The sequence below is a fragment of the Oncorhynchus nerka genome, linkage group LG12, assembly GCF_034236695.1.
Source record: "Oncorhynchus nerka isolate Pitt River linkage group LG12, Oner_Uvic_2.0, whole genome shotgun sequence".
Taxonomy (NCBI): domain Eukaryota; kingdom Metazoa; phylum Chordata; class Actinopteri; order Salmoniformes; family Salmonidae; genus Oncorhynchus; species Oncorhynchus nerka.
In genome coordinates, this window is record NC_088407.1 from 92,000,918 (window position 1) to 92,028,417 (window position 27,500).

Consider the following 27,500-nt stretch of genomic DNA (forward strand, 5'->3'; position numbering starts at 1 on the left):
TGTTGTTCATTTACTTCTGTGTTTTGGGTCGTTGTCCTGTTGCATCGCCCAACTTCTGTTGAGCTTCAATTCATGGACAGATAGCCTAACATTTTCCTGCAAAATGTCTTGATGAACTTGGGAATTGATTTTTCTATCAATGATAGCAAGCTGTTGTCATGACGCTGGCCTGGGGGTAGGTAGGTTTATGACAGTCATAAATACCTCTTCCCCCCTTTTTCCTCTCTCTACCCTACTGATGTGACATTTGAAAACCCCTTGGTTAACATAGAGATTCTGGGAACATCAGAAGGTGGGGGTAAATTAACTATATTCTGGTAATCCGACCAATGGAACATATGCGGTGGTACTTAATGAATATGATGTCAGTTCGGTTGTCATCTGAAACATTCTCATCAATGATAGGATGACATAAACTCTACAGTGGAAAGTCTACACATCAGAGTTATCGGATTCACATGGAATTGTTGTTCAATTTAAATGTTTGAATATGAAATTATTCGTGATGGGATGAAATGTGATTTTAGCTTCTAAAATGTGAGATTTGGGTTTTCATAAGGTAGGGCTCTGCTCAATCAGTGGCCCGCCCCTGTGAAGGGACATGGGCTATAAAACTTTTCAAACACGCCCTCCTCTCCCTTCCTATATAAAGCCTTGACGGCAATATAACCTCCTGTTCCGAGGATGTGAGGACGACGGTCCTATGTCAGAATGGTTCAGATAATAACTACAGAATGAAGCCAACATCAGCGTGAGCTTTGGTTGCGAATGGTATGAACTTTGAACTCTTATTCACTACAGAAGTGATACCTCCTAGCCGTTGAGTTAGCAACAGCAGATGCAAACGTGGGCTAGGAAGGAACAGACAGAGTATCCCGTCTATCACCCAACGATGTTACTACAACGTATCCAATTGACAACCAGAGATGTTCTTCAAAGGACAAAGGACTCGGTTTGGCAACACGGCCTTCCATCTACCACCAACCTACCGAAGCGCAGCTCAGAGTAAATATATATTGCATTTTCCTTTTGCAAATGGGCAGTTATTTAGAATGCATAAGATATTGGATTTACGATAGCACAGCTTCTTACTTTATCCCTCAGTCTTCCCACTCTTTCACTCAACCCAGCCCATTTTCCTTTGTGTAACAAGCTGTCATATCTGTCCCGCCCACTAGGGACGTTTTCCTTTATGACGTCATTTGTAATCAAGTTATGATTTAATTATGTGTATGTGTAATTCTGTGTGATTAGTTAGGTATTTAGTAAATAAATAATTACATTTTGTACTGCTGATTCAAATTGATAGCCAGGGTTCGTGCAGATAACCAAGAATTTACAACTTTCAGATGAGACTGAATTAAGATGAAGATTAATATTGACTGCTATTGATGTAAAATATTACTAGGTCTTTAAGAGTTTATTTGGAAGATAACAGCTCTATAAATATTATTTTGTGATGCCCCGACTCTCTAGTTAATTACATTTACAGGATTAGCTCAATCAGGTAATATTAATTACGGAGAAATTATTTTATGGGAATAGCATGTCATATCACTTAATCCGGCATAGCCAAAGACACGACACTGTCCAGGCCCTGAGGCAGCAGAGCAGCCCCAAACCATGATGCTTCCTCCACCATACTTTACAGTTGGTTTTGGTGTTTTGTGCATTTTGTTCTCTACACATATTCTTGTGTGTACCTTCCAAACAACTGATCTTTAGTTTCATCTGTCCACAGTATATTTTGCCAGTAGTGTTGTGGAACATCCAGGGGCTCTTTTGTGAACTTCAGACGTGCAGCAATGTTTTTTTTTGGACAGCAGTGGCTTCTTCCGTGGTGTCCTCCCATGAACACCATTCTTGTTTAGTGTTTTACGTATCGTAGACTCGTCAACAGAGATGTTAGCATGTTCCAGAGATTTCTGTAAGTCTTTAGCTGACACTCTAAGATTCTTCTTAACCTCATTGAGCAATCTGCTCTGTGCTCTTGCAGTCATCTTTGCAGGACAGCCACTCCTAGAGAGAGTAGCTATAAATTAACTTTCTCCATTCATAGACAGTTTGTCTTACCTTACATCAAGGCTTTTAGAGATACTTTTGTAACCCTTTTAAGCTTTATGCAAGTCAACAATTCTTAATCGTTGGAGATCTCTTGTTCGAGGCTCACATCAGGCAAGCAAACTCAAATTTTGTGAGTGTTTTTTATATTTCAGGGCAGCACTAACCATCTCCAATCTCATCTCATTGATTGGACTGCAGGTTAGCTGCTGCTCCTGACTCCAATTAGCTTTTGGAGAAGTCATTAGCCTAGGGGGGTTCACATACTTTTTCCAACCTACACTGTGAATGTTAAAATGATGTATTCAATATAGATAAGAAAAATACAATATTTTGCGTGTTATTAGTTAGATCTGTTATTAGATCTGTGTAATATGAGGGAAATATGTGTCTCTAATATGGTCACAAGATAAAATAAACAAGCATAAATATGGGTTGTATTTACAATGGTGTTTGTTCTTCACTGGTTGCCCTTTTCTCGTGGCAACAGGTCACAAATATTGCTGCTGTGATGGCACACTGGAATTTCACCCAGTAGATATGGGGGTTTATCAAAATTGGATTTGTTTTCGAATTCTTTGTGGATCTGTGTAATCTGAGGGAAATATGTGTCTCTAACATGGTCATACATTGGGCAGGAGGTTAGGAAGTGCAGCTCAGTTTCCACCTCATTTTGTGGGTAGTGAGCACATAGCCGGTCTTCTCTTGAGAGCCATGTCTGCCTACGGCGGCCTTTCTCAATAGCAAGGCTATGCTCACTGAGTCTGTACATAGTCAAAGCTTTCTTTAAGTTTGGGTCAGTCACAGTGGTCAGGTATTCTGCCACTGTGTACTCTCTGTTTAGGGCCAAATAGCATTCTAGTTTGCTCCGTTTTTTTGTTGATTCTTTCCAGTGTATAAAAGTTTTTAGCGTTCTTATAATTTGGTTGGGTCTAATTGTGTTGCTGTCCTGGGGCTCTGTGGGGTCTGTTTGTGTTTGTGAACAGAGCCCCAGGACCAACTTGCTTAGGGGGCTCTTCTCTAGGTTAATCTCTCTGTAGGTGATGGCTTTGTTTAAGGAATGTGTGGACATTACTTCCTTTTAGGTGGTTGTAGAATTTAACTGATTTTTCCTGGATTTTCGGGTAAAATTCTGCTCTGGGGTTTTGTGTTGTACAATAAGTATATTTTAGCAGAATTCTGCATACAGAGTCTCATTTGGGTTATTGTCCCATTCTTGGTTGGTGTGCGGACCCCAGACCTCACAATCATAAAGGGCAATGTATAACTGATTCAAGTATTTTTTAGCCAGATGCTAATTGGTATGTCAAATTCAATGTTCCTTTTGATGGCAGAGACAAGGCAAGAAGGGCCTTCTACCAGATTGTTCACAGCTTTGTGGAAGTTACCTGTGGCGCTGATGTTTAGGCCAAAGTACAGGTATATAATGTTGTGTGTTTTCCCCCCAACACCATCAATGTGTATAGCAGACCCTCGTGCCAAATTGAGTCTAAAGCTTTTTTGAAATCAACAAAGCACGAGAAGACTTTGCCTTTGTTTTGGTTGGTGTGTTTGTCATTTAGGGTGTGTATTGGTGTTCTGTCGTAAAGTAATTTGGTATAAAAGCCCATTTGACTTTTGCTCAGTAACTGAGGATTTGATTTGATTTTTGATTTGATTTGATTTATGAGTCTGCTGTTAATGATAATTCAGAGGATTTTCCCAAGGTTACTGTTGACACACATCCCACGGTAGTTATTGGGGTGAAATTTGTCTCCACTTTTGTGGATTGGGGTGATCAGTCCTTGGTTCCAAATATTGGGGAAGATGCCAGAACTAAGGATAATGTTAAAGAGTTTAAGAATAGCCTATTTTGAATTTGTGGTCTGTATATTTTATAGTTTTATTTAGGATTACCATCAACACTACAGGCCTTTTTGGGTTGGAGGGTTTGTATTTTGTCCTGTAGTTCATCTGATGTAATTGGATAGTCCACTGTGTTCTGGGAGTCTTTAATAGTTGATTCTAAGGTTTGTAAATGATCATGTATTTTTTTTTCTCTTGGTTCATTTTTGTTACATGTCCAAAAGGTTGGAGGTTCTTCGTGTTGTTGTTTGTTTTGTGTTTTCCAATTTTCCCAGAAATTAATTGATTCTATGGATCAACTGTTTTCTGTCATGCTGTTCCTTCTTTTATCCGTAGTGTATTTCTGTTTTAGTGAAGGAGTAGGCTCAGGGTTTATGGGTCTCTGTGTTTTTGGTTGGATAGATTTCCTTCTGAGGTTTTTACATTCTTCATCAAACCATTTTTCATTGTTCTTATTTGTCTTAGGTTTTCTAACAGAATTTAAATGTGATATGTTAGCTGGATAGGTCAATTCTCTCTCCTCTGACAGAAACACAAGTCTCTCTCTCTCCACTCTATCTCTCCTCTGACAGAATAGTCTCTCTCCTCTCTCTCTCTCCTCTGACAGCAACACCGTCTCTCTCCACTCTCTCTCTCCTCTGACAGAATAGTCTCTCTCCTCTCTCTCTCTCCTCTGACAGCAACACCGTCTCTCTCCTCTCTCTCTCTCCTCTGACAGAACAGTCTCTCTCCTCTCTCTCTCTCCTCTGACAGAACAGTCTCTTTCCTCTCTCTCTCTCCTCTGACAGCAACACCGTCTCTCTCCTCTGACAGAACAGTCTCTCTCCTCTCCTTTGACAGAACAGTCTCTCTCCTCTCTCTCTCTCCTCTGACAGAACAGTCTCTCTCCTCTCTCTCTCTCCTCTGACAGAACAGTCTCTCTCCTCTCTCTCTATCCTTTGACAGAACAGTCTCTCTCCTCTCTCTCTCGCCTCTGACAGCAACACAGTCTCTCTTTCTTTCTTTCTCTCTCCTCTGACAGCCACAGTCTCTCTCTTTCTTTCTTTCTCTCTCTCATCTGACAGCAACACAGTCTCTCTCCTCTCTCTCTCTTTCTCTCTCTCCTCTGACAGCAACACAGTCTCTCTCCTCTCTCTCTTTCTCTCTCTCCTCTGACAGCAACACAGTCTCTCTCCTCTCTCTCTTTCTCTCTCTCATCTGACAGCAACACAGTCTCTCTCCTCTCTCTCTTTCTCTCTCTCCTCTGACAGCAACACAAGTCTCTCTCCTCTCACAGAACAGGCTCCAGTGTTTAATCTAGTACCTCTTCAGATGTCAGGAAGACAAAAGTCATATGTCACGCCGATCGATACTCTGCTGCCCCAGACCACTGTGTGTGTGGATCAGGCATGCGTGTGTGTATTATTCTGCCTGTTCTAGAGGGATGAAGGGACCAAAGGCCCTGTTCTAGAAGGATGAAGGAACCAAAGTCCCTGTTCTAGAGGGATGAAGGGACGAAAGGCCCTGTTCTAGAGGGATGAAGGGACCAAAGGCCCTGTTCTAGAGGGATGAAGGGACCAAAGGCCCTGTTCTAGAGGGATGAAGGGACCAAAGGCCCTGTTCTAGAGGGATGAAGGGACCAAAGGCCCTGTTCTAGAGGGATGAAGGGACCAAAGGCCCTGTTCTAGAGGGATGAAGGGACCAAAGGCCCTGTTCTAGAGGGATGAATGGACCAAAGGCCCTGTTCTAGAGGGATGAAGGGACCAAAGGCCCTGTTCTAGAGGGATTAAGGGACCAAAGGCCCTGGGCTCCACAGTGTGCAGGTTGCCAATCTTACTCCAGTTGGCAAATATGACCTAGAGTCGATGTCCGAGCCCCAAGAAATGTAATTAGTAAAAAATCCCCATCAAAATCTTTCAATTTAAGGTAGAAATATTCGTTTTTTTTGCATGGGCTGTGTCTCAATCTGGATTAGAAGATGGTAGGGCTGCATCTCAATCTGGGGTAGAAGATGGTAGGGCTGCGTCTCAATCTGGGGTAGAAGATGGTAGGGCTGCGTCTCAATCTGGGGTAGAAGATGGTAGGGCTGCATCTCAATCTGGGTAGAAGATGGTAGGGCTGCATCTCAATCTGGGGTAGAAGATGGTAGGGCTGCATCTCAATCTGGGTAGAAGATGGTAGGGCTGCATTTCAATCTGGGGTAGAAGATGGTAGGGCTGCATCTCAATCTGGGGTAGAAGATGGTAGGGCTGCGTCTCAATCTGGCTGAGAAGATGGTAGGGCTGCATCTCAATCTGGTTTAGAAGATGGTAGGGCTGCATCTCAATCTGGGGTAGAAGATGGTAGGGCTACATCTCAATCTGGGGTAGAAGATGGTAGGGCTGCGTCTCAATCTGGGGTAGAAGATGGTAGGGCTGTGTCTCAATCTGGATTAGAAGATGGTAGGGCTGCGTCTCAATCTGGATTAGAAGATGGTAGGGCTGCATCTCAATCTGGGGTAGAAGATGGTAGGGCTGCGTCTCAATCTGGGGTAGAAGATGGTAGGGCTGCATCTCAATCTGGTGTAGAAGATGGTAGGGCTGCGTCTCAATCTGGAGTAGAAGATGGTAGGGCTGCGTCTCAATCTGGCTGAGAAGATGGTAGGGCTGCATCTCAATCTGGGGTAGAAGATGGTAGGGCTGCATCTCAATCTGGGGTAGAAGATGGTAGGGCTGCATCTCAATCTGGGGTAGAAGATGGTAGGGCTGCATCTCAATCTGGGCTGCATCTCAATCTGGGGTAGAAGATGGTAGGGCTGCATCTCAATCTGGGTAGAAGATGGTAGGGCTGCATTTCAATCTGGGGTAGAAGATGGTAGGGCTGCATCTCAATCTGGGGTAGAAGATGGTAGGGCTGCGTCTCAATCTGGCTGAGAAGATGGTAGGGCTGCATCTCAATCTGGTTTAGAAGATGGCTGCATCTCAATCTGGGGTAGAAGATGGTAGGGCTGCATCTCAATCTGGGGTAGAAGATGGTAGGGCTGTGTCTCAATCTGGGGTAGAAGATGGTAGGGCTGTGTCTCAATCTGGGGTAGAAGATGGTAGGGCTGCGTCTCAATCTGGATTAGAAGATGGTAGGGCTGCATCTCAATCTGGGGTAGAAGATGGTAGGGCTGCGTCTCAATCTGGGGTAGAAGATGGTAGGGCTGCATCTCAATCTGGTGTAGAAGATGGTAGGGCTGCGTCTCAATCTGGAGTAGAAGATGGTAGGGCTGCGTCTCAATCTGGCTGAGAAGATGGTAGGGCTGCATCTCAATCTGGGGTAGAAGATGGTAGGGCTGCATCTCAATCTGGGGTAGAAGATGGTAGGGCTGCATCTCAATCTGGGGTAGAAGATGGTAGGGCTGCATCTCAATCTGGGGTAGAAGATGGTAGGGCTGCGTCTCAATCTGGCTGAGAAGATGGTAGGGCTGCATGTCAATCTGGGGTAGAAGATGGTAGGGCTGCATCTCAATCTGGTTTAGAAGATGGTAGGGCTGCATCTCAATCTGGCTGAGAAGATGGTAGGGCTGCATCTCAATCTGGGGTAGAAGATGGTAGGGCTGCATCTCAATCTGGTTTAGAAGATGGTAGGGCTGCGTCTCAATCTGGATTAGAAGATGGTAGGGCTGCGTCTCAATCTGGATTAGAAGATGGTAGGGCTGCATCTCAATCTGGGGTAGAAGATGGTAGGGCTGCGTCTCAATCTGGATTAGAAGATGGTAGGGCTGTATCTCAATCTGGATAGGAAGATGGTAGGGCTGCATCTCAATCTGGGATAGAAGATGGTAGGGCTGCATCTCAATCTGGGGTAGAATATGGTAGGGCTGTATCTCAATCTGGATAGGAAGATGGTAGGGCTGCATCTCAATCTGGGATAGAAGATGGTAGGGCTGCGTCTCAATCTGGAGTAGAAGATGGTAGGGCTGCATCTCAATCTGGTTTAGAAGATGGTAGGGCTGCATCTCAATCTGGGATAGAAGATGGTAGGGCTGCTTCTCAATGTGGGGTAGAAGATGGTAGGGCTGCATCTCAATCTGGGGTAGAAAATGGTAGGGCTGCATCTCAATCTGGGGTAGAAGATGGTAGGGCTGCATCTCAATCTGGATTAGAAGATGGTAGGGCTGCATCTCAATCTGGGGTAGAAGATGGTAGGGCTGCATCTCAATCTGGGGTAGAAGATGGTAGGGCTGCATCTCAATCTGGGGTAGAAGATGGTAGGGCTGCATCTCAATCTGGATTAGAAGAAGGTAGGGCTGCGTCTCAATCTGGAGTAGAAGATGGTAGGGCTGCGTCTCAATCTGGGGTAGAAGATGGTAGGGCTGCATCTCAATCTGGATTAGAAGATGGTAGGGCTGCATCTCAATCTGAAGGGGAAGATGGTAGGACTGCATCTCAATCTGGGGTAGAAGATGGTAGGGCTGCATCTCAATCTGGGTAGAAGATGGTAGGGCTGCATCTCAATCTGGGGTAGAAGATGAAAGAGCTACAGCTGTGTTTTTCAGACCATGAGACATCCCGAAAATTGGATTTCTCACGAAAACGTCTTCAGAGTCTGAATGGTTAGAAACTAATATGACCCCTCTATTTAAAGATGAGACTCTCACGAACCCCCGCAGGCGTCACGGGACTCGTCTGAGGTCAACACCGCCGATCTGCCAACTGCTGCCTACAGAGTCATAACAGCTACTGTTCTGTTCCCCAGTTTCTGTTGTGGTTTGTGTATTTTGTACGTGTGTGTGTGTTTCAGGGTGGCTTCCTGGATTCCTCTAAGCAGCTGATTGGTCAGCCCCATACATATACCCGTAGTATATTCACTGTCTAGACACACTAGGTAAGACCTGGGCGGACCACCCCCTGTATTTTGGTTAGGGCACCAGGTGGTGCTAGTTAGGTAAGTAGTGGTTAAGCAGGTAAGGTAGGAGAGGAGGCTTTGATATTTACTTTCTTTGCTTTGGTTCCGTCCAGCCCCTTTTCTCCATTTTTCCGTGTGATGGAATACATTCCCAGTAAACGGTAAATTCTCTGCCTTTTGTCATCCTTACTCACACCTACAGTCCCCTACCTCTATACCTCCATCTACAGTCCCATACCTCTTTACCTCCACCTACAGTCCCATACCTCTATACCTCCACCTACAGTCCACATACCTCTGTCCTACCTACAGTCCCATACCTCTTTACCTCCACCTACAGTCCCCTCTTTACCTCCACCTACAGTCCCATACCTCTTTACCTCCACCTACAGTCCCATACCTCTTTACCTCCACCTACAGTCCCATCCACCTACAGTCCCATACCTCTTTACCTCCACCTACAGTCCCATACCTCTATACCTCCACCTACAGTCACATACCTCTATACCTCCACCTACAGTCCCATACCTCTTTACCTCCACCTACAGTCCCATACCTCTATACCTCCACCTACAGTCCCATACCTCTTTACCTCCACCTACAGTCCCATACCTCTATACAGTCTCCACCTACAGTCCCATACCTCTTTACCTCCACCTCCACCTACAGTCCCATACCTCTCCTCCACCTACAGTCCCATCTCTTACCTCCACCTACAGTCCCATACCTCTATACCTCCACCTACAGTCCCATACCTCCACCTACAGTCCCATACCTCTATACCTCCACCTACAGTCCCATACCTCTATACCTCCACCTCTACAGTCCACCTACAGTCCCATACCTCTATACCTCCACCTACAGTCCCATACCTCTTTACCTCCACCTACAGTCACTCTTTACCTCCACCTATATACCTCCCTCCACCTACAGTCACATACCTCCACCTACAGTCACATACCTCCCTCCACCTACAGTCCCATACCTCTATACCTCCACCTACAGTCCCATATCTCTATACCTCCACCTACAGTCCCATACCTCTATACCTCCACCTACAGTCAACATACCTCTTTACCTCCACCTACAGTCCCATACCTCTATACCTCCACCTACAGTCACATACCTCTCTACCTCCACCTACAGTCCCATACCTCTATACCTCCACCTACAGTCATATACCTCTATACCTCCACCTACAGTCACATACCTCTTTACCTCCACCTACAGTCACATACCTCTACCTACAGTCCCATACCTCTATACCTCCACCTACAGTCCCATACCTCTTTACCTCCACCTACAGTCCCATACCTCTTTACCTCCACCTACAGTCCCATACCTCTACCTCCACCTACAGTCCCATACCTCTACCTCCACCTACAGTCCCATACCTCTATACCTCCACCTACAGTCCCATACCTCTTTACCTCCACCTACAGTCCCATACCTCTACCTACAGTCCCATACCTCTATACCTCCACCTACAGTCACATACCTCTACCTACAGTCACATACCTCTATACCTCCACCTACAGTCACATACCTCTCTACCTCCACCTACAGTCCCATACATCTATACCTCCACCTACAGTACCATACCTCTATACCTCCACCTACAGTACCATACCTCTATACCTCCACCTACAGTCACATACCTCTCTACCTCCACCTACAGTCACATACCTCTACCTACAGTCCCATACCTCTATACCTCCACCTACAGTCACATACCTCTCTACCTCCACCTACAGTCATATACCTCTCTACCTCCACGGGAAGTTGAGTTGTAGCAGGGAGTTGCGTTCCCTCTTCCCAGAGGCGCATGTAACAGCTACACACTATGTCCATCTGTGTAGAGATGAATATGTTATTCAATGCGTTTCTGTCATGATAATAGCAGTGAGGCCAAATTCTAAATCAAACAAATGATCCTTGCTATGGCTCGTCTCAGTACTGTTCCATACATCAGCCCAGTAGATACCCAGTCTCAGTCCCTTAAACTTTTAACTTACTCCTGTCAGACAGTATTAACTGACTGGCAGTCAGAGGAGGAAGGGGAGACAGGGGAGGGAAAGGAGACAGGGAATGGACAGAGGACAGAGGAGACAGGGGGAAGGGGGACAGAGGACAGGGGAGGGAGGAGGGACAGGGAATGGACAGAGGGGGGAGGAAGGGGAAGGGGGAGACAGGGGACGGAGACAGGGAATGGACAGAGGACAGAGGAGACAGGGGAGGGACAGAGGAGACAGGGGAGGGAAAGGAGACAGGGAATGGACAGAGGACAGAGGAGACAGGGGAGGAGGGGGAGGAAGGGGAGACAGGGGACGGAGACAGGGAATGGACAGAGGACAGAGGACAGGGGAGACAGGGGAGGGAGGAAGGGGAGACAGGGGAAAAGGAGACAGGGAATGGACAGGGACAGAGGAGACAGGGGAGACAGGGGAGGGGGAGGGAAAGGAGACAGGGAATGGACAGAGGACAGGGAGGGAGGAGACAGGGGAGGGAAAGGGACAGGGGAGACAGGGAATGGAGAGGAGACAGGGGGAAAGGGGAGACAGGGGAGGAGGAATGGACAGGGAAATGGACAGAGGACAGGGACAGGGGAGGAAGGGGAGACAGGGGAGGGAAAGGAGACAGAGGATGGAATGGACAGAGGACAGAGGAGACAGGGGACAGGGGAGGAAGGGGGAGACAGGGGAGGGGAGGGAAAGGAGACAGGGAATGGACAGAGGACAGAGGAGACAGGGGAGAAAGGAGACAGGGAATGGACAGAGGACAGAGGAGACAGGGGAGGCAGGGGAGGGAAAGGAGACAGGGAATGGACAGAGGACAGAGGAGACAGGGGAGGAAGGGGAGACAGGGGAGGGAAAGGAGACAGGGAATGGACAGAGGAGACAGAGGAGACAGGGGAGGAAGGGGAGACAGGGGAGGGAAAGGAAGGGGAGACAGGGGAAAAGGAGACAGGGAATGGACAGAGGAGAGGAGGGGAGGACAGGGGAGGGGAAAGGAGACAGGAGAGGACAGAGGAGACAGGGGAGGGAAAGGAGACAGGGGACAGAGGACAGAGGAAGGGGAGGAAGGGGAGACAGAGGGAAAGGAGACAGGGAATGGACAGAGGACAGGGGAGGAGACAGGGGAGGAGACAGGGAAGGGAAAGGAGACAGGGAATGGAGAGGACAGAGGAGACAGGGGAGGGGAAAGGAGACAGGGGAGGGAAAGGAGACAGGGAATGGACAGAGGACAGAGGAGACAGGGGAGGGAAAGGAGACAGGGAATGGAGACAGGGAGATGGAGACAGGGGAGGACAGAGGGAGACAGGGGAGGGAAAGGAGACAGGGAATGGACAGGGACAGAGAGGGAAAGGAGACAGGGAATGGACAGAGGACAGAGGAGACAGGGGAGGAAGGGGGAGACAGGGGAGGGAAAGGAGACAGGGAATGGACAGAGGGAGACAGGGAGACAGGGGAGGAAAGGAGGAAGAGGGAGGAAGGGGGAGGAAAGGAGACAGGGAATGGACAGAGGACAGAGGAGACAGGGGAGGGAAAGGAGACAGGGAATGGACAGAGGACAGAGGAGACAGGGGAGGGAAAGGAGACAGGGAATGGACAGAGGACAGAGACAGGGGACAGGACAGGGAGACAGGGGAGGGGAATGGACAGAGGAGGAGACAGGGGAATGGAAGGGGAGACAGGGGAGGAGGAGACAGGAATCAGAGGAGGAGACAGGGGAGGAAGGGGAGACAGGGGAGGGAAAGGAGACAGGGAATGGACAGAGGACAGAGGAGGAGGGGAGGAAGGGGAGACAGGGGAGGGAAAGGAGACAGGGAATGGACAGAGGACAGAGGAGACAGGGGAGGAGGGGGAGGAAGGGGGGAGACAGGGGAGGGAAAGGAGACAGGGAATGGACAGAGGACAGAGGAGACAGGGGAGGAGGGGAGGGAAGGGGAGACAGGGGAGGGAAAGGAGACAGGGAATGGACAGAGGACAGAGGAGGAAGGGGAGACAGGGGAGGGAAAGGAGACAGGGAATGGACAGAGGACAGGGAGAGGGACAGGGAATGGACAGAGGACAGAGGAGACAGGGGAAAGGAAGGAATGGACAGGGACAGAGGAGACAGGGAGGGGAGGAAGGGGAGACAGGAGGGAGGGGGACAGGGAAGAGGAGACAGGGGAGGGGGAAAAGGACAGGGGAGGACAGAGGACAGAGGAGACAGGGGAGGAGGGGAGACAGGGGAGGGAAAGGAGACAGGGAATGGAAGGGACAGAGGAGACAGGGGGAATGGACAGAGGACAGAGGAGGGAGGAAGGGGAGGGAGGGGGAGACAGAGGACAGGGAAAGGGGAGACAGGGGGAGGGAATGGACAGAGGACAGAGGAGACAGGGAGGAGGGACAGGGGGAAAGGAGACAGGGAGGACAGAGAGGAGACAGGGAGACAGGGGAGGGAAAGGAGACAGGGAATGGACAGAGGAGACAGGGGAGGAGAGACAGGGGAGGGAAAGGAGACAATGGGAGGAGAGAGAGGGGAGACAGGGAGAGGAAAGGAGACAGGGAATGGACAGAGGACAGAGGAGACAGGGGAGGAAGGGGAGACAGGGGGAGGGAAAGGGGGAGGAGAAAGGAGACAGGGAATGACAGGGAATGGACAGAGGACAGAGGAGACAGGGGAGGAAGAGGGGAGACAGGGGAGGGAAAGGAGACAGGGAATGGACAGAGGACAGAGGAGACAGGGGAGGAAGGGGAGACAGGGGAGGGAAAGGAGACAGGGAATGGACAGAGGACAGGGAGGAGGACAGGGAGGACAGAGGGAGACAGAGGAGAGGAAGGGGAGACAGGGGAGGAAGGGACAGGGAATGGACAGGGGAGGACAGGGGAAAGGAGACAGGGGAATGGACAGAGGACAGAGGAGACAGGGGAGGAAGGGGAGACAGGGGAGGGAAAGGAGACAGGGAATGGACAGGGGGAGACAGGGGAGGGAAAGGAGACAGGGAATGGACAGAGGACAGAGGAGAAGGGGGAGACAGACAGGGAATGGAGGACAGGGGACAGGACAGGGGAGGAGAGACAGGGGAGGAAGGAGGGGAGGACAGGGGGAGGGGGGAGGGGAAGGAGACAGGAATGGACAGAGGACAGAGGGAGACAGGGGAGGAGACAGGGAATGGACAGAGATCAGGGGAGGGGAAAGGGGGGGAGGACAGAGGACAGGGAGACAGGGGGGAAGGGGAGAGGAAGGGGAGACAGGGAATGGACAGAGGACAGAGGAGACAGGGGAGGGAAAGGAGACAGGGAATGGACAGAGGACAGAGGAGACAGGGGAGGAAGGGGAGATAGAGAATGATGGTTGTTCTCTTGTGTCCCCCACCCAGGTCCCGCTGGGCCCAGTTCCAGTACGACTGTCAGCCCTCAGAACACTTTGCCAGTGGCTGCAAACAGGACAACTACGCAGCCTGCCTCCTGTCCTACACTGGCCTCATGGGTAAAGTAGTCCTAACACACTGGCTTCATGGGTAAAGTAGTCCTAACACACTGGCCTCATGGGTAAAGTAGTCCTAACACACTGGCCTCATGGGTAAAGTAGTCCTAACACACTGGCTTCATGGGTAAAGTAGTCCTAACACACTGGCCTCATGGGTAAAGTAGTCCTAACACACTGGCCTCATGGGTAAAGTAGTCCTAACACACTGGCCTCATGGGTAAAGTAGTCCTAACACACTGGCCTCATGGGTAAAGTAGTCCTAACACACACTGGCCTCATGGGTAAAGTAGTCCTAACACACTGGCCTCATGGGTAAAGTAGTCCTAACACACTGGCTTCATGGGTAAAGTAGTCAACACACTGGCTTCATGGGTAAAGTAGTCCTAACACACTGGCCTCATGGGTAAAGTAGTCCTAACACACTGGCCTCATGGGTAAAGTAGTCCTAACACACTGGCTTCATGGGTAAAGTAGTCCTAACACACTGGCCTCATGGGTAAAGTAGTCCTAACACACTGGCCTCATGGGTAAAGTAGTCCTAACACACTGGCCTCATGGGTAAAGGTCTTCATAACAACACTGGCCTCATGGGTAAAGTAGTCCTAACACACACTGGTTTCATGGGGCACCGTGGGGGTGGGGCACACTGGTTTCATGGGGCACCGTGGGGGTGGGGCACCGTGGGGGTGGGGCACTTCGTACTTCGTCTAATTTATTGTCAATGTCAATGATTGTACGTTGGCAAGTAATATTGATGGTAAGGGCAGATTTCCCTGTCGGCGGATCCTTACGAGGCACCCCGCCCTGTGTCCTCTTTCTCTTGGCGATTGTCGGGTGGATTTCGGCGTTGTCGGGTGGATTTCGGCGTTGTCGGGTGGATTTCGGCGTTGTCGGGTGGATTTCGGCGTTGTCGGGTGTCTGAAGAACATTTTTGAAGAAAATATCGGAAACATGATATCCAGTATCACCGTATCGGAAACATGATATCCAGTATCACCGTATCGGAAACATGATATCCAGTATCACCGTATCGGAAACATGATATCCAGTATCACCGTATCGGAAACATGATATCCAGTATCACCGTATCGGAAACATGATATCCAGTATCACCGTATCGGAAACATGATATCCAGTATCACCGTATCGGAAACATGATATCCAGTATCACCGTGATCGTATCACCGTAAAACATGATATCCAGTATCACCGTATCGGAAACATGATATCCAGTATCACCGTATCGGAAACATGATATCCAGTATCACCGTATCGGAAACATGATATCCATCACCGTATCAAACATGATATCCAGTATCACCGTATCGAAACATGATATCCAGTATCACCGTATCGGAAACATGATATCCAGTATCACCGTATCGAAACATGATATCCAGTATCACCGTATCGGAAACATGATATCCAGTATCACCGTATCGGAAACATGATATCCAGTATCACCGTATCGGAAACATGATATCCAGTATATCATGATATCCAGTATCACCGTATCACCGTATCGGAAACATGATATCCAGTATCACCGCGGAAACATGATATCCAGTATCGGAAACATGATATCCAGTATCACCGTATCGGAAACATGATATCCAGTATCACCGTATCGGAAACATGATATCCAGTATCACCGTATCGGAAACATGATATCCAGTATCACCGTATCGAAACATGATATCCAGTATCACCGTATCGGAAACATGATATCCAGTATCACCGTATCGGAAACATGATATCCAGTATCACCGTATCGGTATCAACAAACATGATATCCAGTATCACCGTATCGGAAACATGATATCCAGTATCACCGTATCGGAAACATGATATCCAGTATCACCGTATCGGAAACATGATATCCAGTATCACCGTATCGGAAACATGATATCCAGTATCACCGTATCGGAAACATGATATCCAGTATCACCGTATCGGAAACATGATATCCAGTATCACCGTATCGGAAACATGATATCCAGTATCACCGTATCGGAAACATGATATCCAGTATCACCGGAAACATGATATCGGAAACATGATACATGATATCCAGTATCACCGTATCGGAAACATGATATCCAGTATCACCGTATCGGAAACATGATATCCAGTATCACCGTCGGAAACATGATATCCAGTATCACCGAAACATGATATCCAGTATCACCGTATCGGAAACATGATATCCAGTATCACCGTATCGAAACATGATATCCAGTATCACCGTATCGGAAACATGATATCCAGTATCACCGTATCGGAAACATGATATCCAGTATCACCGTATCGGAAACATGATATCCAGTATCACCGTATCGGAAACATGATATCCAGTATCACCGTATCGGAAACATGATATCCAGTATCACCGTATCGGAAACATGATATCCAGTATCACCGTATCGGAAACATTATGTACATAATGAGTCCGAACGTCGGGCGAAAAGTCAAAATGTTATATAACAGGTCGTAGAAACTTGTCAGTATAGAGTCAATCTTTAGTATGTTTTTATCATAAATGTTCAATGTTTCCAACCGGAGACTTACATTGTCTGTAGAAAAGCAATGGAACGAGAGCTTGGGCTTGTGACAGCGCGTCACAAGGCCAAGGCACTCTGCCAGACCACTGACTCAAATAGCTCCCATCCTTCACAGTAGAAGCCTGAAACAACATACTAAAGACGGTTGACATCTAGTGGAAGCCTTAGGAAGTGCAACATGACCCATATCCCACTGTGTATTCAATAGGGGCTGAGATTTCAGATTTCCCACTCCCTGATAGGTATTTTTCTCAGGTTTCTGCCTGCCATATGAGTTCTGTTATACTCACAGACATCATTCAAACATTTTTTGAAACTTCAGAGTGTTTTCTATCCAATACTAATAGTACTATGCATGTATTAGCATCTGGGACAGAGTAGGAGGCAGTTTACTCTGGGCATGCTTTTCATCCAAAAGTGAAAAATGCTGCCCCCTATCCCAAAGAAGAGGTATGTACAGTATAAATTATTTATAATAAGTCTTGGTCTTAGTCTAAGTCTCTTCTTCTACAATAGCCTAATTCATTTTCTATTTACCTTTATGTAATCAGGGAGTCACCATTGAGACCAGTGTCTCTTCTACAATAGCCTAATTCATTTTCTATTTACCTTTATGTAATCAGGGAGTCACCATTGAGACCAGTGTCTCTTCTACAATAGCCTAATTCATTTTCTATTTACCTTTATGTAATCAGGAGTCACCATTGAGACCAGTGTCTCTTCTACAATAGCCTAATTCATTTTCTATTTACCTTTATGTAATCAGTAATCAGGGAGTCACCATTGAGACCAGTGTCTCTTCTACAATAGCCTAATTCATTTTCTATTTACCTTTATGTAATCAGGGAGTCACCATTGAGACCAGTGTCTCTTCTACAATAGCCTAATTCATTTTCTATTTACCTTTATGTAATCAGGGAGTCACCATTGAGACCAGTGTCTCTTCTACAATAGCCTAATTCATTTTCTATTTACCTTTATGTAATCAGGGAGTCACCATTGAGACCAGTGTCTCTTCTACAATAGCCTAATTCATTTTCTATTTACCTTTATGTAATCAGGGAGTCACCATTGAGACCAGTGTCTCTTCTACAATAGCCTAATTCATTTTCTATTTATTTATTTTCTACATATACAATTTAATAAAACACATCAAATATAAACCAAACCAAACATAAATATAATAATATTAATAAATATACACAATACACAGTCGTGGCCAAAAGTTTGGAGAATGACACAAATATACATTTTCACAAAGTCTGCTGCCTCAGTTTGTATGATGGCAATTTGCATGTACTCCAGAATGTTATGCTGAGTGATCAGATGAATTGCAATTAATTGAACAGTTCCTCTTTGAGATGCAAATGAACCGAATCCCCCAAAAAAGCATTTTCACTGCATTTCAGCCCTGTCACAAAAGGACCAGCTGACATTCATGTCAGTGATTCTCTCGTTAACACAGGTGTGAGTGCTGATGAGGACAAGGCTGGAGATCACTCTGCAATGCTGATTGAGTTCGAATAACAGACTGGAAGCTTCAAAAGGAGGCTGGTGCTTGGAATCATTGTTCTTCCTCTGTCAACCATGGTTACCTGCAAGGAAACACGTGCCGTCATCCTTGCTTTGCACAAAAAAAGCTGTGTTGTGAAGAAGGCTTCAGGGCGCCCAAGAAAGTCTAGCAAGCACCAGGACCGTCTCCTAAAGTTGATTCAGCTGCGAGTTCGGGACACCACCAGTACAGAGCTTGCTCAGGAATGGCAGCAGGCAGGTGTGAGAGCATCTGCACGCACAGTGAGGCGAAGACTTTTGGAGGATGGCCTGGTGTCAAGAAGGGCAGCAAGGAAGCCACTTCTCTCCAGGAAAAACATCAGGGACAGACTGATATTCTGCAAAAGGTACAGGGATTGGACTGCTGAGGACTGGGGTAAAGTCATTTTCTCTGATGAATCCCCTTTCCGATTGTTTGGGGCCTCCGGAAAAAAGCTTGTCCGGAGAAGAGAAGGTGAGAACTACCATCAGTCCTGTGTCATGCCAACAGTAAAGCATCCTGAGACCATTCATGTGTGGGGTTGCTTCTCAGCCAAGGGAGTGGGCTCACTCACAATTTTGCCTAAGAATACAGCCATGAATAAAGAATGGTACCAACATATCCTCTGAGAGCAACTTCTCCCAACCATCCAGGAACAGTTTGGTGACGAACAATGCCTTTTCCAGCATGATGGAGCACCTTGCCATAAGGCAAAAGTGATAACTAAGTGGCTCGGGGAACAAAACATCGATATTTTGGGTCCATGGCCAGGAAACTCCCCAGACCTTAATCCCATTGAGAACTTGTGGTCAATCCTCAAGAGGCGGTGGACAAACAAAAACCCACACATTCTGACAAACTCCAAACATTGATTATACAAGAATGGGCTGCCATCAGTCAGGATGTGGCCCAGAAGTTAATTGACAGCATGCCAGGGCGGATTGCAGAGGTCTTGAAAAAGAAGAGTCAACACTGCAACACCGGGAACGGCACCTCAGTACCTCCAGGCTCTGATCAGGCCCTACACCCAAAGAAGGGCACTGCGTTCATCCACCTCTGGCCTGCTCGCTCCCTACCACTGAGGAAGTACAGTTCCCGCTCAGCCCAGTCAAAACTGTTCGCTGCTCTGGCCCCCCAATGGTGGAACAAACTCCCTCACGACGCCAGGACAGCGGAGTCAATCACCACCTTCCGGAGACACCTGAAACCCCACCTCTTTAAGGAATACCTAGGATAGGATAAAGTAATCCTTCTCACCCCCTTAAAAATTTAGATGCACTATTGTAAAGTGGCTGTTCCACTGGATGTCATAAGGTGAATGCACCAATTTGTAAGTCGCTCTGGATAAGAGCGTCTGCTAAATGACTTAAATGTAAATGTAAAATATTGACTCTTTGCATCAACTTCATGTAATAGTCAATAAAAGCCTTTAACACTTATGAAATGCTTGTAATTATACTTCATTATTCCATAGCAACATCTGACAAGGGATATGAATGCAGCTGTAGATGCCCCCAGGGATATGAATGCAGCTGTAGATGCCCCCAGGGATATGAATGCAGCTCTAGATGCCCCCATGGACACGAATGCAGCTGTAGATGCCCCCAGGGATATGAATGCAGCTCTAGATGCCCCCAGGGATATGAATGCAGCTTTAGATGCCCCCAGGGATATGAATGCAGCTGTAGATGCCCCCAGAGAAAAGGAATGCTGCTGTAGATGCCCCCAGGGACACGAATGCAGCTGTAGATGCCCCCAGGGATATGAATGCAGCTCTAGATGCCCCCAGGGATATGAATGCAGCTGTAGATGCCCCCAGGGACACGAATGCAGCTCTAGATGCCCCCAGGGATATGAATGCAGCTGTAGATGCCCCCAGGGACACGAATGCAGCTGTAGATGCCCCCAGGGACACGAATGCAGCTGTAGATGCCCCCAGGGATATGAATGCAGCTGTAGATGCCCCCAGGGATATGAATGCAGCTGTAGATTTCCCCAGGGATATGAATGCAGCTTTAGATGCCCCCAGGGATATGAATGCAGCTGTAGATGCCCCCAGGGATATGAATGCAGCTGTAGATGGCCCCAGGGATATGACTGCAGCTGTAGATGCCCCCAGGGACACTAATGTAGCTCTAGATGCCCCCAGGGATATGAATGCAGCTGTAGATGGCCCCAGGGATATGACTGCAGCTGTAGATGCCCCCAGGGATATGAATGCAGCTGTAGATGCCCCCAGGGATATGAATGCAGCTCTAGATGCCCCCAGGGATATGAATGCAGCTGTAGATGCCCCCAGGGATATGAATGCAGCTGTAGATGCCCCCAGGGATATGAATGCAGCTGTAGATGCCCCCAGGGATATGAATGCAGCTGTAGATGCCCCCAGGGATATGAATGCAGCTGTAGATGCCCCCAGGGATATGAATGCATCTATTCTCAATGTATTGTGGAGATCATTCCAAGAGAGGAGCAAGACAACTAAAGGCTTTACTTACCAAAGGAGTCGGAATACTTAACCCTGTGAACAGGTTTGATAACTTGTCATTTTAAATCTTAACAGTGAATTAATGTAAATCGGAAGGTTTTGGAGCAGGGCTTTGTAAACAAAAAGAGTGTAATGATGTTATCTACGTGACTTTAAAGAGGTCCAGCCAACCTTTTGGTAAAGAATACAGTGATTTGTAATACAACTGTCTCCTGTGATAAAACAAAGGATGCCACGGGTTTAAGAGGTTAAACACAGGTAGAAAGGTTGACTGCACAAATCTACTTCCTGCTGGCTAAAGAAAGACTGTTTATGGACAAAAGCCCACTTTAAATATTTGTTTCTTCAATCAATCACGATGGCCTGAGATCTGTCACTAAAATAATCACGACGTGATACATCAGTCAATGTAGCCTCATGTCTGTCAGTAGCAATTCGTAATTAAACCCTCTTCAAAACAATGTTGAAAAGGGGATGTTGTTTAACTTCGCTACCTACATTAGATCTACTTTACCACAATGTTTAGCCAAGTTTCGACCAGTAGCAAAGTAAACATTATCAGCAAACACATGTTCCCTTCTGCTGCTTGACAGGCAGAGCCCACACAGGAAATGAACCTGAATACTTGCCGGGTGTAGTTTACTATCATTTTATATCACTCAAACATCCAATTAATAGTGGCCAATGTTGAGAGATATCGTGAGTCTGCTCTAAGTATCTGAAAATACAGGATCAATTGATTTTTACTGATCATGAAAAGCATGCAGTTACTTCCTGTATAACTCTGATAGATCAAATAGTTTTGTTTCGTGGAATAATTGGAAATTGCTCTTCAAAAGGTGATGATATTACAACCAAATGCACCATTACATCTGTGAGTCTCTCTGGTTAAGTCTCTAAGAGATTTCTACACCCGGATTGTGCAACATTTGCCCATTTATTATTTTCAATTCTTCAAGCTCCGTCAAATTGGTTGTTAATCATTGCTAGGCAACCATTTTCAGGTAGCGCCACATCACATCTCCTATCACAGCCATTAAACTCTAACACTACGATTACTTAAGTTTAAATATATAGAGTACTGTACACACTACAGTTCCTGAGGTTTAAATATATAGAGTACTGTACACACTACAGTTCCTGAGGTTTAAATATATAGAGTACTGTACACACTACAGTTCCTGAGGTTTAAATATATAGAGTACTGTACACACTACAGTTCCTGAGGTTTAAATATATAGAGTACTGTACACACTACAGTTCCTGAGGTTTAAATATCAGCTCTACTGGACACCTACATGAGGAAGTGAATGAACTGGGAGTGAAAACCAGCAGGGCATTCTACACCATTAAAAAACTAATTCAACTTGTAAAATGCACTTTATAGCAGCAAGGTGTGGGGTCCACTTGCAAAACAAGATTTTACCCAATGAGACAAACACCCCCTTGAAATCCTGCATGGAGAGTTCTGTAAGATTCTCCCACACGTCCAGAGGAAAACTACAAACAATGAATGCAGGGCAGAATTAGGCCAATATCCACTAATAATAAAAACTCAAAAAAGAGCAATTCAGTTTTGGAAACATCTAAAATACAGTGACCCCCTCTCATATCATTACCAAGCCCTGCAATGCCAAGAGCTGAGCAAAGAAAAGAGTCCCCTCACCCAGCTGGTCCTGGGGCTGAGTTCACTAACCTGTTCTACTAACACACTGAAGCCTCAGTCTCAGTTCATAAACACAAACACACCCTACAGAGCCCCAGGACAGCAACACAATTAGACCCAACCAAATCATGAGAAAACAAAAAGATAATTACTTGACACATTGGAAAGAATTAATAAAAAAACAGAGCAAACTAGAATGCTATTTGGTTTCTCAGGACCAGAAAAATCAATCAGAAAACAAGTTACAACAACAGTCAAAACTAAACTACATTACCTATTAGTGCAGAATACCTGACCACTGTGACTGACCCAAAATTAAGGAGAGCTTTGACTATGTACAGACTGAGTGAGCATAGCCTTGCTATTGAGAAAGGCCGCCGTTGGCAGACCTGGCTCTCAAGAGAAGACAGGCTATGTGCACACTGCCCACAACATGAGGTGGAAACTGCACTTCCTAACCTCCTGCCAAATGTATGACCATATTAGAGACACATATTTCCCTCAGATTACACAGATCCACAAAGAATTAGAAAATACAACTCCCATATCTACTGTGTGAGATACCACAGTGTGCAAGCAAGATTTGTGACCAAGAAAAGGGCAACTACTGGCAACTAGAATAAACACCATTGTTATCATGTCGTGTGTGTAGGTGGCAGGGAAGTCAGGCGTAGGAACAAGAACCCGTTGCGCACCAATCCATAAAACATGAACATAACAACAAACAATCTCTGACAAGGACATGAGGGGAAACAGAAGGTTAAATACACAACATGTAATGAATGGGATTGGAACCAGGTGTGAAGGAAGACAAGACAAAACCAATGGAAAATTAAACATAGATCAATGATGGCTAGAAGACCGGCGACGTCGACCGCCGAGCACCGGCCGAACAAGGAGAGGCATCGACTTCGGAAGAAGTAAATACAATTCATATTTATAGACCCACAGGCCTCTGGGACATTCCGGATGATGAGGCGCAGGGCGATCCGGAGGATGAGGCGCAGGGCGATCCGGATGATGAGGCGCAGGGCGATCCGGATGATGAGGCGCAGGGCGATCCGGAGGATGAGGCGCAGGGCGATCCGGATGATGAGGCGCAGGGCGATCCGGATGATGAGGTGCAGGGTGATCCGGATGATGAGGCGCAGGGCGATCCGGAGGATGAGGGTGGAATACTCGCAGCATGGAAGGATCTAATACACCGGAACCCAGCATCTCTCCTCCGGACCCACAGTCCACGAGGTACTGAAGGCCCCTCGCCCGATGTCTCGAATCCAGGATGGATCGAACGGAGAGGCCGGGACCCCCTCGATATCCAGAAGGGGCGGAGGAACCTCCCGCATCTCAGCCTCCTGGAGTGGACCAGCCACCACCGGCCTGAGGAGAGACACATGGAACGAGAGGTTAATACGGTAATCGGAGGGAATCTGTAACCTATAACATACCTCGTTCACTCTCCTCAGGACTTTAATTGGCCAAACCACGGACCCAGCTTCCGGCCATCTCTGCCCAGGGCACGAACGCGGCCTACTCCCCCGGCCTGTCCTGGCAATAAGACCTCAGAAACCTACCCACATCCTGATTAACTCTCTCTACCGGCCCGTTACTCTCGCAGTGAAAACCTGAGGTAAGGCCGACCGAGACCCCCAGACGTTCCATGAACACCTTCCAGACCCTTGACGTGAATTGGGGACCCCGATCAGACACTATATCCTCAGGCACACCGTAGTGCCGGAAGACGTGTGTAAACAGGGCCTCTGCAGTCTGTAGGGCCGTAGGGAGACCGGCAGAGGAAGAAGACAACAGGACAACGACCAGGATGAAGGTGGAAGATCGGTTATAAAATCCACTGACAGGTGTGACCACAGCCATTGTGGAACGAGGGTTGTAACTTACCTCTGGGCAGATGTCTAGGAGCCTTGCACTGGGCGCACACCGAGCAGGAGGAAACATAAACCCTCACGTCCTTAGCTAAAGTGGGCCAGCAGTACTTCCCACTAAGACAGCGTACCGTCCGACCGATCCCAGGATGATCAGAGGAGGGTGACGTGTGGGTCCAATAGATCAGCCGGTCACAGACAGCAGACGGAACGTACAGACGCCCTGCTGGACACTGAGGGGGAACGGGCTCTGCACGTGACGCCCGCTCAATATCCACGTCCAGCTCCCACACTACCGGCGCCACCAAACAAGAGGGAGTATGGGAGTGGGATCCATGGACCGCTCCTCTGTGTCATACAGCCGGGACAGTGCGTCTGCCTTAACGTTCTGGGAGCCTGGTCTGTAAGAGAGGGTAAACACAAAACGGGTGAAAAACATGGCCCACCTTGCCTGACGAGGGTTCAATCTCCTCGCCTCCCGGATGTACTCCAGATTGCGGTGGTCATTCCAGATGAGAAAGGGGTGTTAAAGGCCACTGAGGCCAATGTCTCCATGCCTTCAAAGCTTTAACGACAGCCAACAGCTCCCGGTCCCCCACGTCATAGTTTCGCTCCGCCGGGCTGAGCTTCTTAGAGAAGAAGGCACAGGGGCGGAGTTTCGGTGGCGTACCCGAGCGCTGAGAGAGCACAGCTCCTATCCCAGCCTCGGAGGCGTCCACCTCCACTATGAACGCCAAAGAGGGATCCGGATGCGCCAACACAGGAGCCGAGGTAAACAGAGCCTTCAGGTGCCACAAGAAAAAGGGCAACCAGTGAGGAACAAACACCATTGTTGTCATGTCGTGTGTGTAGGTGGCAATGAAGTCAGGCGCAGGTGAATCAAACTTGGTATAAAGGGAGTATTTTAACAACTTAAAACAAAAACTCCAAAACCAACGACCATAATAAAATAAATGTGGGTACAAGAACCCGTCGCGCACCAACAGGTAATGAATGGGATTGGAACCAGGTGTGTAGGAAGAGAAGACAAAACCAATGGAAAATGAAACGTAGATCAATGATGGCTAGAAGACCGGCGACGTCGACCGCCGAGCACCACCCGAACAAGGAGGCATCGACTTCGGAAGAAGTCATGACAATTGTAAATACAACTCATATTTATTTTCCCTTTTGTACTTTAACTATTTGCACATCATTATAACACTGTATATAGACATAATATTACATTTACATTTTTGGAACTTCTGTGAGTGTAATGTTTACTGTTCGTTTTATTGTTTATTTCACTTTTGTTTATTGTCTACTTCACTTGCTTTGGGAATGTTAACATATGTTTCCCATGCCAATAAAGCCCTTGAATTGAATTGAATTGAATTGACAGGAGACACACTATGTTCTGAGAGAAAGAGAGAGCGAGAGAAAGAAAGAAAGATGAGAGAGTCTGTTTTCTGTCAGATGAGAAAGAGGGAGAGAGACTGAGAGAGAGAGACTGTAAGAGAAAGAGGGAGAGAGTGAAGAGACAGAGAGAGTCTGTGTTCTGTCAGAGGATAGAGAGATAACGTGAGAGAGGAGAGAGAGAAAGAGGGAGAGACAGAGAGAGTCTGTGAGAGAGGAGAGAGAGAAAGAGGGAGAGACAGAGAGAGTCTGTGTCCTGTCAGAGGATAGAGAGATAACGTGAGAGAGGAGAGAGAGAAAGAGGGAGAGACAGAGAGAGTCTGTGTCCTGTCAGAGGGAGAGAAAGAGAGAGAGAGGATAAAGTAAAGAATGAGAGAAAGCGCCCTAGTCATGGTCCATTCCAGACATCTCAAACAGCAGTTGACTGTTGTTGTCTCCTAGTTTTAGCACCTTAATAAGTGCAGCAATTTGAAGAAAAGCTACAATTACTAGCTACCAGGCCATCATCACGAAAGCTAGCGTCAATCATTCCCCGATTCAACAGCCCAGAGAGATCACAACAACACCTGCTTCCTAAATGGAGCCCTATTCCCTATGTAGTGTCCTACTTTTGACCAGAACCTTATAGAACCCTATTCACTGTGTAGTGCACTACTTTTGACCAGAACCTTATAGAACCCTATTCCCTATGTAGTGTCCTACTTCTGACCAGAACCTTATAGAACCCTATTCCCTATGTAGTGTCCTACTTTTGACCAGAACCTTATAGAACCCTATTCCCTGTGTAGTGCACTACTTTTGACCAGAACCTTATAGAACCCTATTCCCTATATAGTGTCCTACTTTTGCCAGAACCTTATAGAACCCTATTCCCTATGTAGTTCACTACTTTTGACCAGAACCCTCTGGGAATAGGGTGCCATTTGGGATGCACTTCAGAACAACCAAGTGAACCTTCAAACAGACAGTTTCTAAAGCACATCTAACCCTAACCCTAACCCTATAGCACATCTAACCCTAACCCTATAGCACATCTAACCCTAACCCTAACCCTATAGCACATCTAACCCTATAGCACATCTAACCCTAACCCTATAGCACATCTAACCCTAACCCTAACCCTATAGCACATCTAACCCTAACCCTATAGCACATCTAACCCTAACCCCAACCCTATAGCACATCTAACCCTAACCCTAACCCTATAGCACATCTTACCCTAACCCTATAGCACATCTAACCCTAACCCTAACCCTATAGCACATCTAACCCTAACCCTAACCCTATAGCACATCTAACCCTAACCCTATAGCACATCTAACCCTAACCCTAACCCTATAGCACATCTAACCCTAACCCTAACCCTATAGCACATCTAACCCTAACCCTAACCCTATAGCACATCTAACCCTAACCCTATAGCACATCTAACCCTAACCCTAACCCTATAGCACATCTAACCCTAACCCTATAGCACATCTAACCCTAACCCCAACCCTATAGCACATCTAACCCTAACCCTAACCCTATAGCACATCTAACCCTAACCCTAACCCTATAGCACATCTAACCCTAACCCTAACCCTATAGCACATCTAACCCTAACCCTATAGCACATCTAACCCTAACCCTATAGCACATCTAACCCTAACCCTATAGCACATCTAACCCTAACCCTATAGCACATCTAACCCTAACCCTAACCCTATAGCACATCTAACCCTAACCCTAACCCTATACCACA

The 27,500-nt window shown here is 47.1% G+C and overlaps 1 protein-coding gene across 2 annotated transcripts in view; it reads left to right on the top strand.

The window, feature by feature from the left end:
- Positions 1–27,500, top strand: part of LOC135574386 (GDNF family receptor alpha-4-like) — a 780,873-nt gene that overhangs the window by 62,170 nt on the left and 691,203 nt on the right. Inside the window, exon 6 of one of the 2 annotated variants that reach the window (XM_065025977.1) lies at positions 14,123–14,232. The exons of the other annotated variant lie outside the window; for it this stretch is intronic. Coding sequence (XP_064882049.1) covers positions 14,123–14,232 — 110 coding nt within the window. The remainder of the gene's footprint in view (positions 1–14,122; positions 14,233–27,500) is intronic. 2 annotated transcript variants of the gene reach the window in all.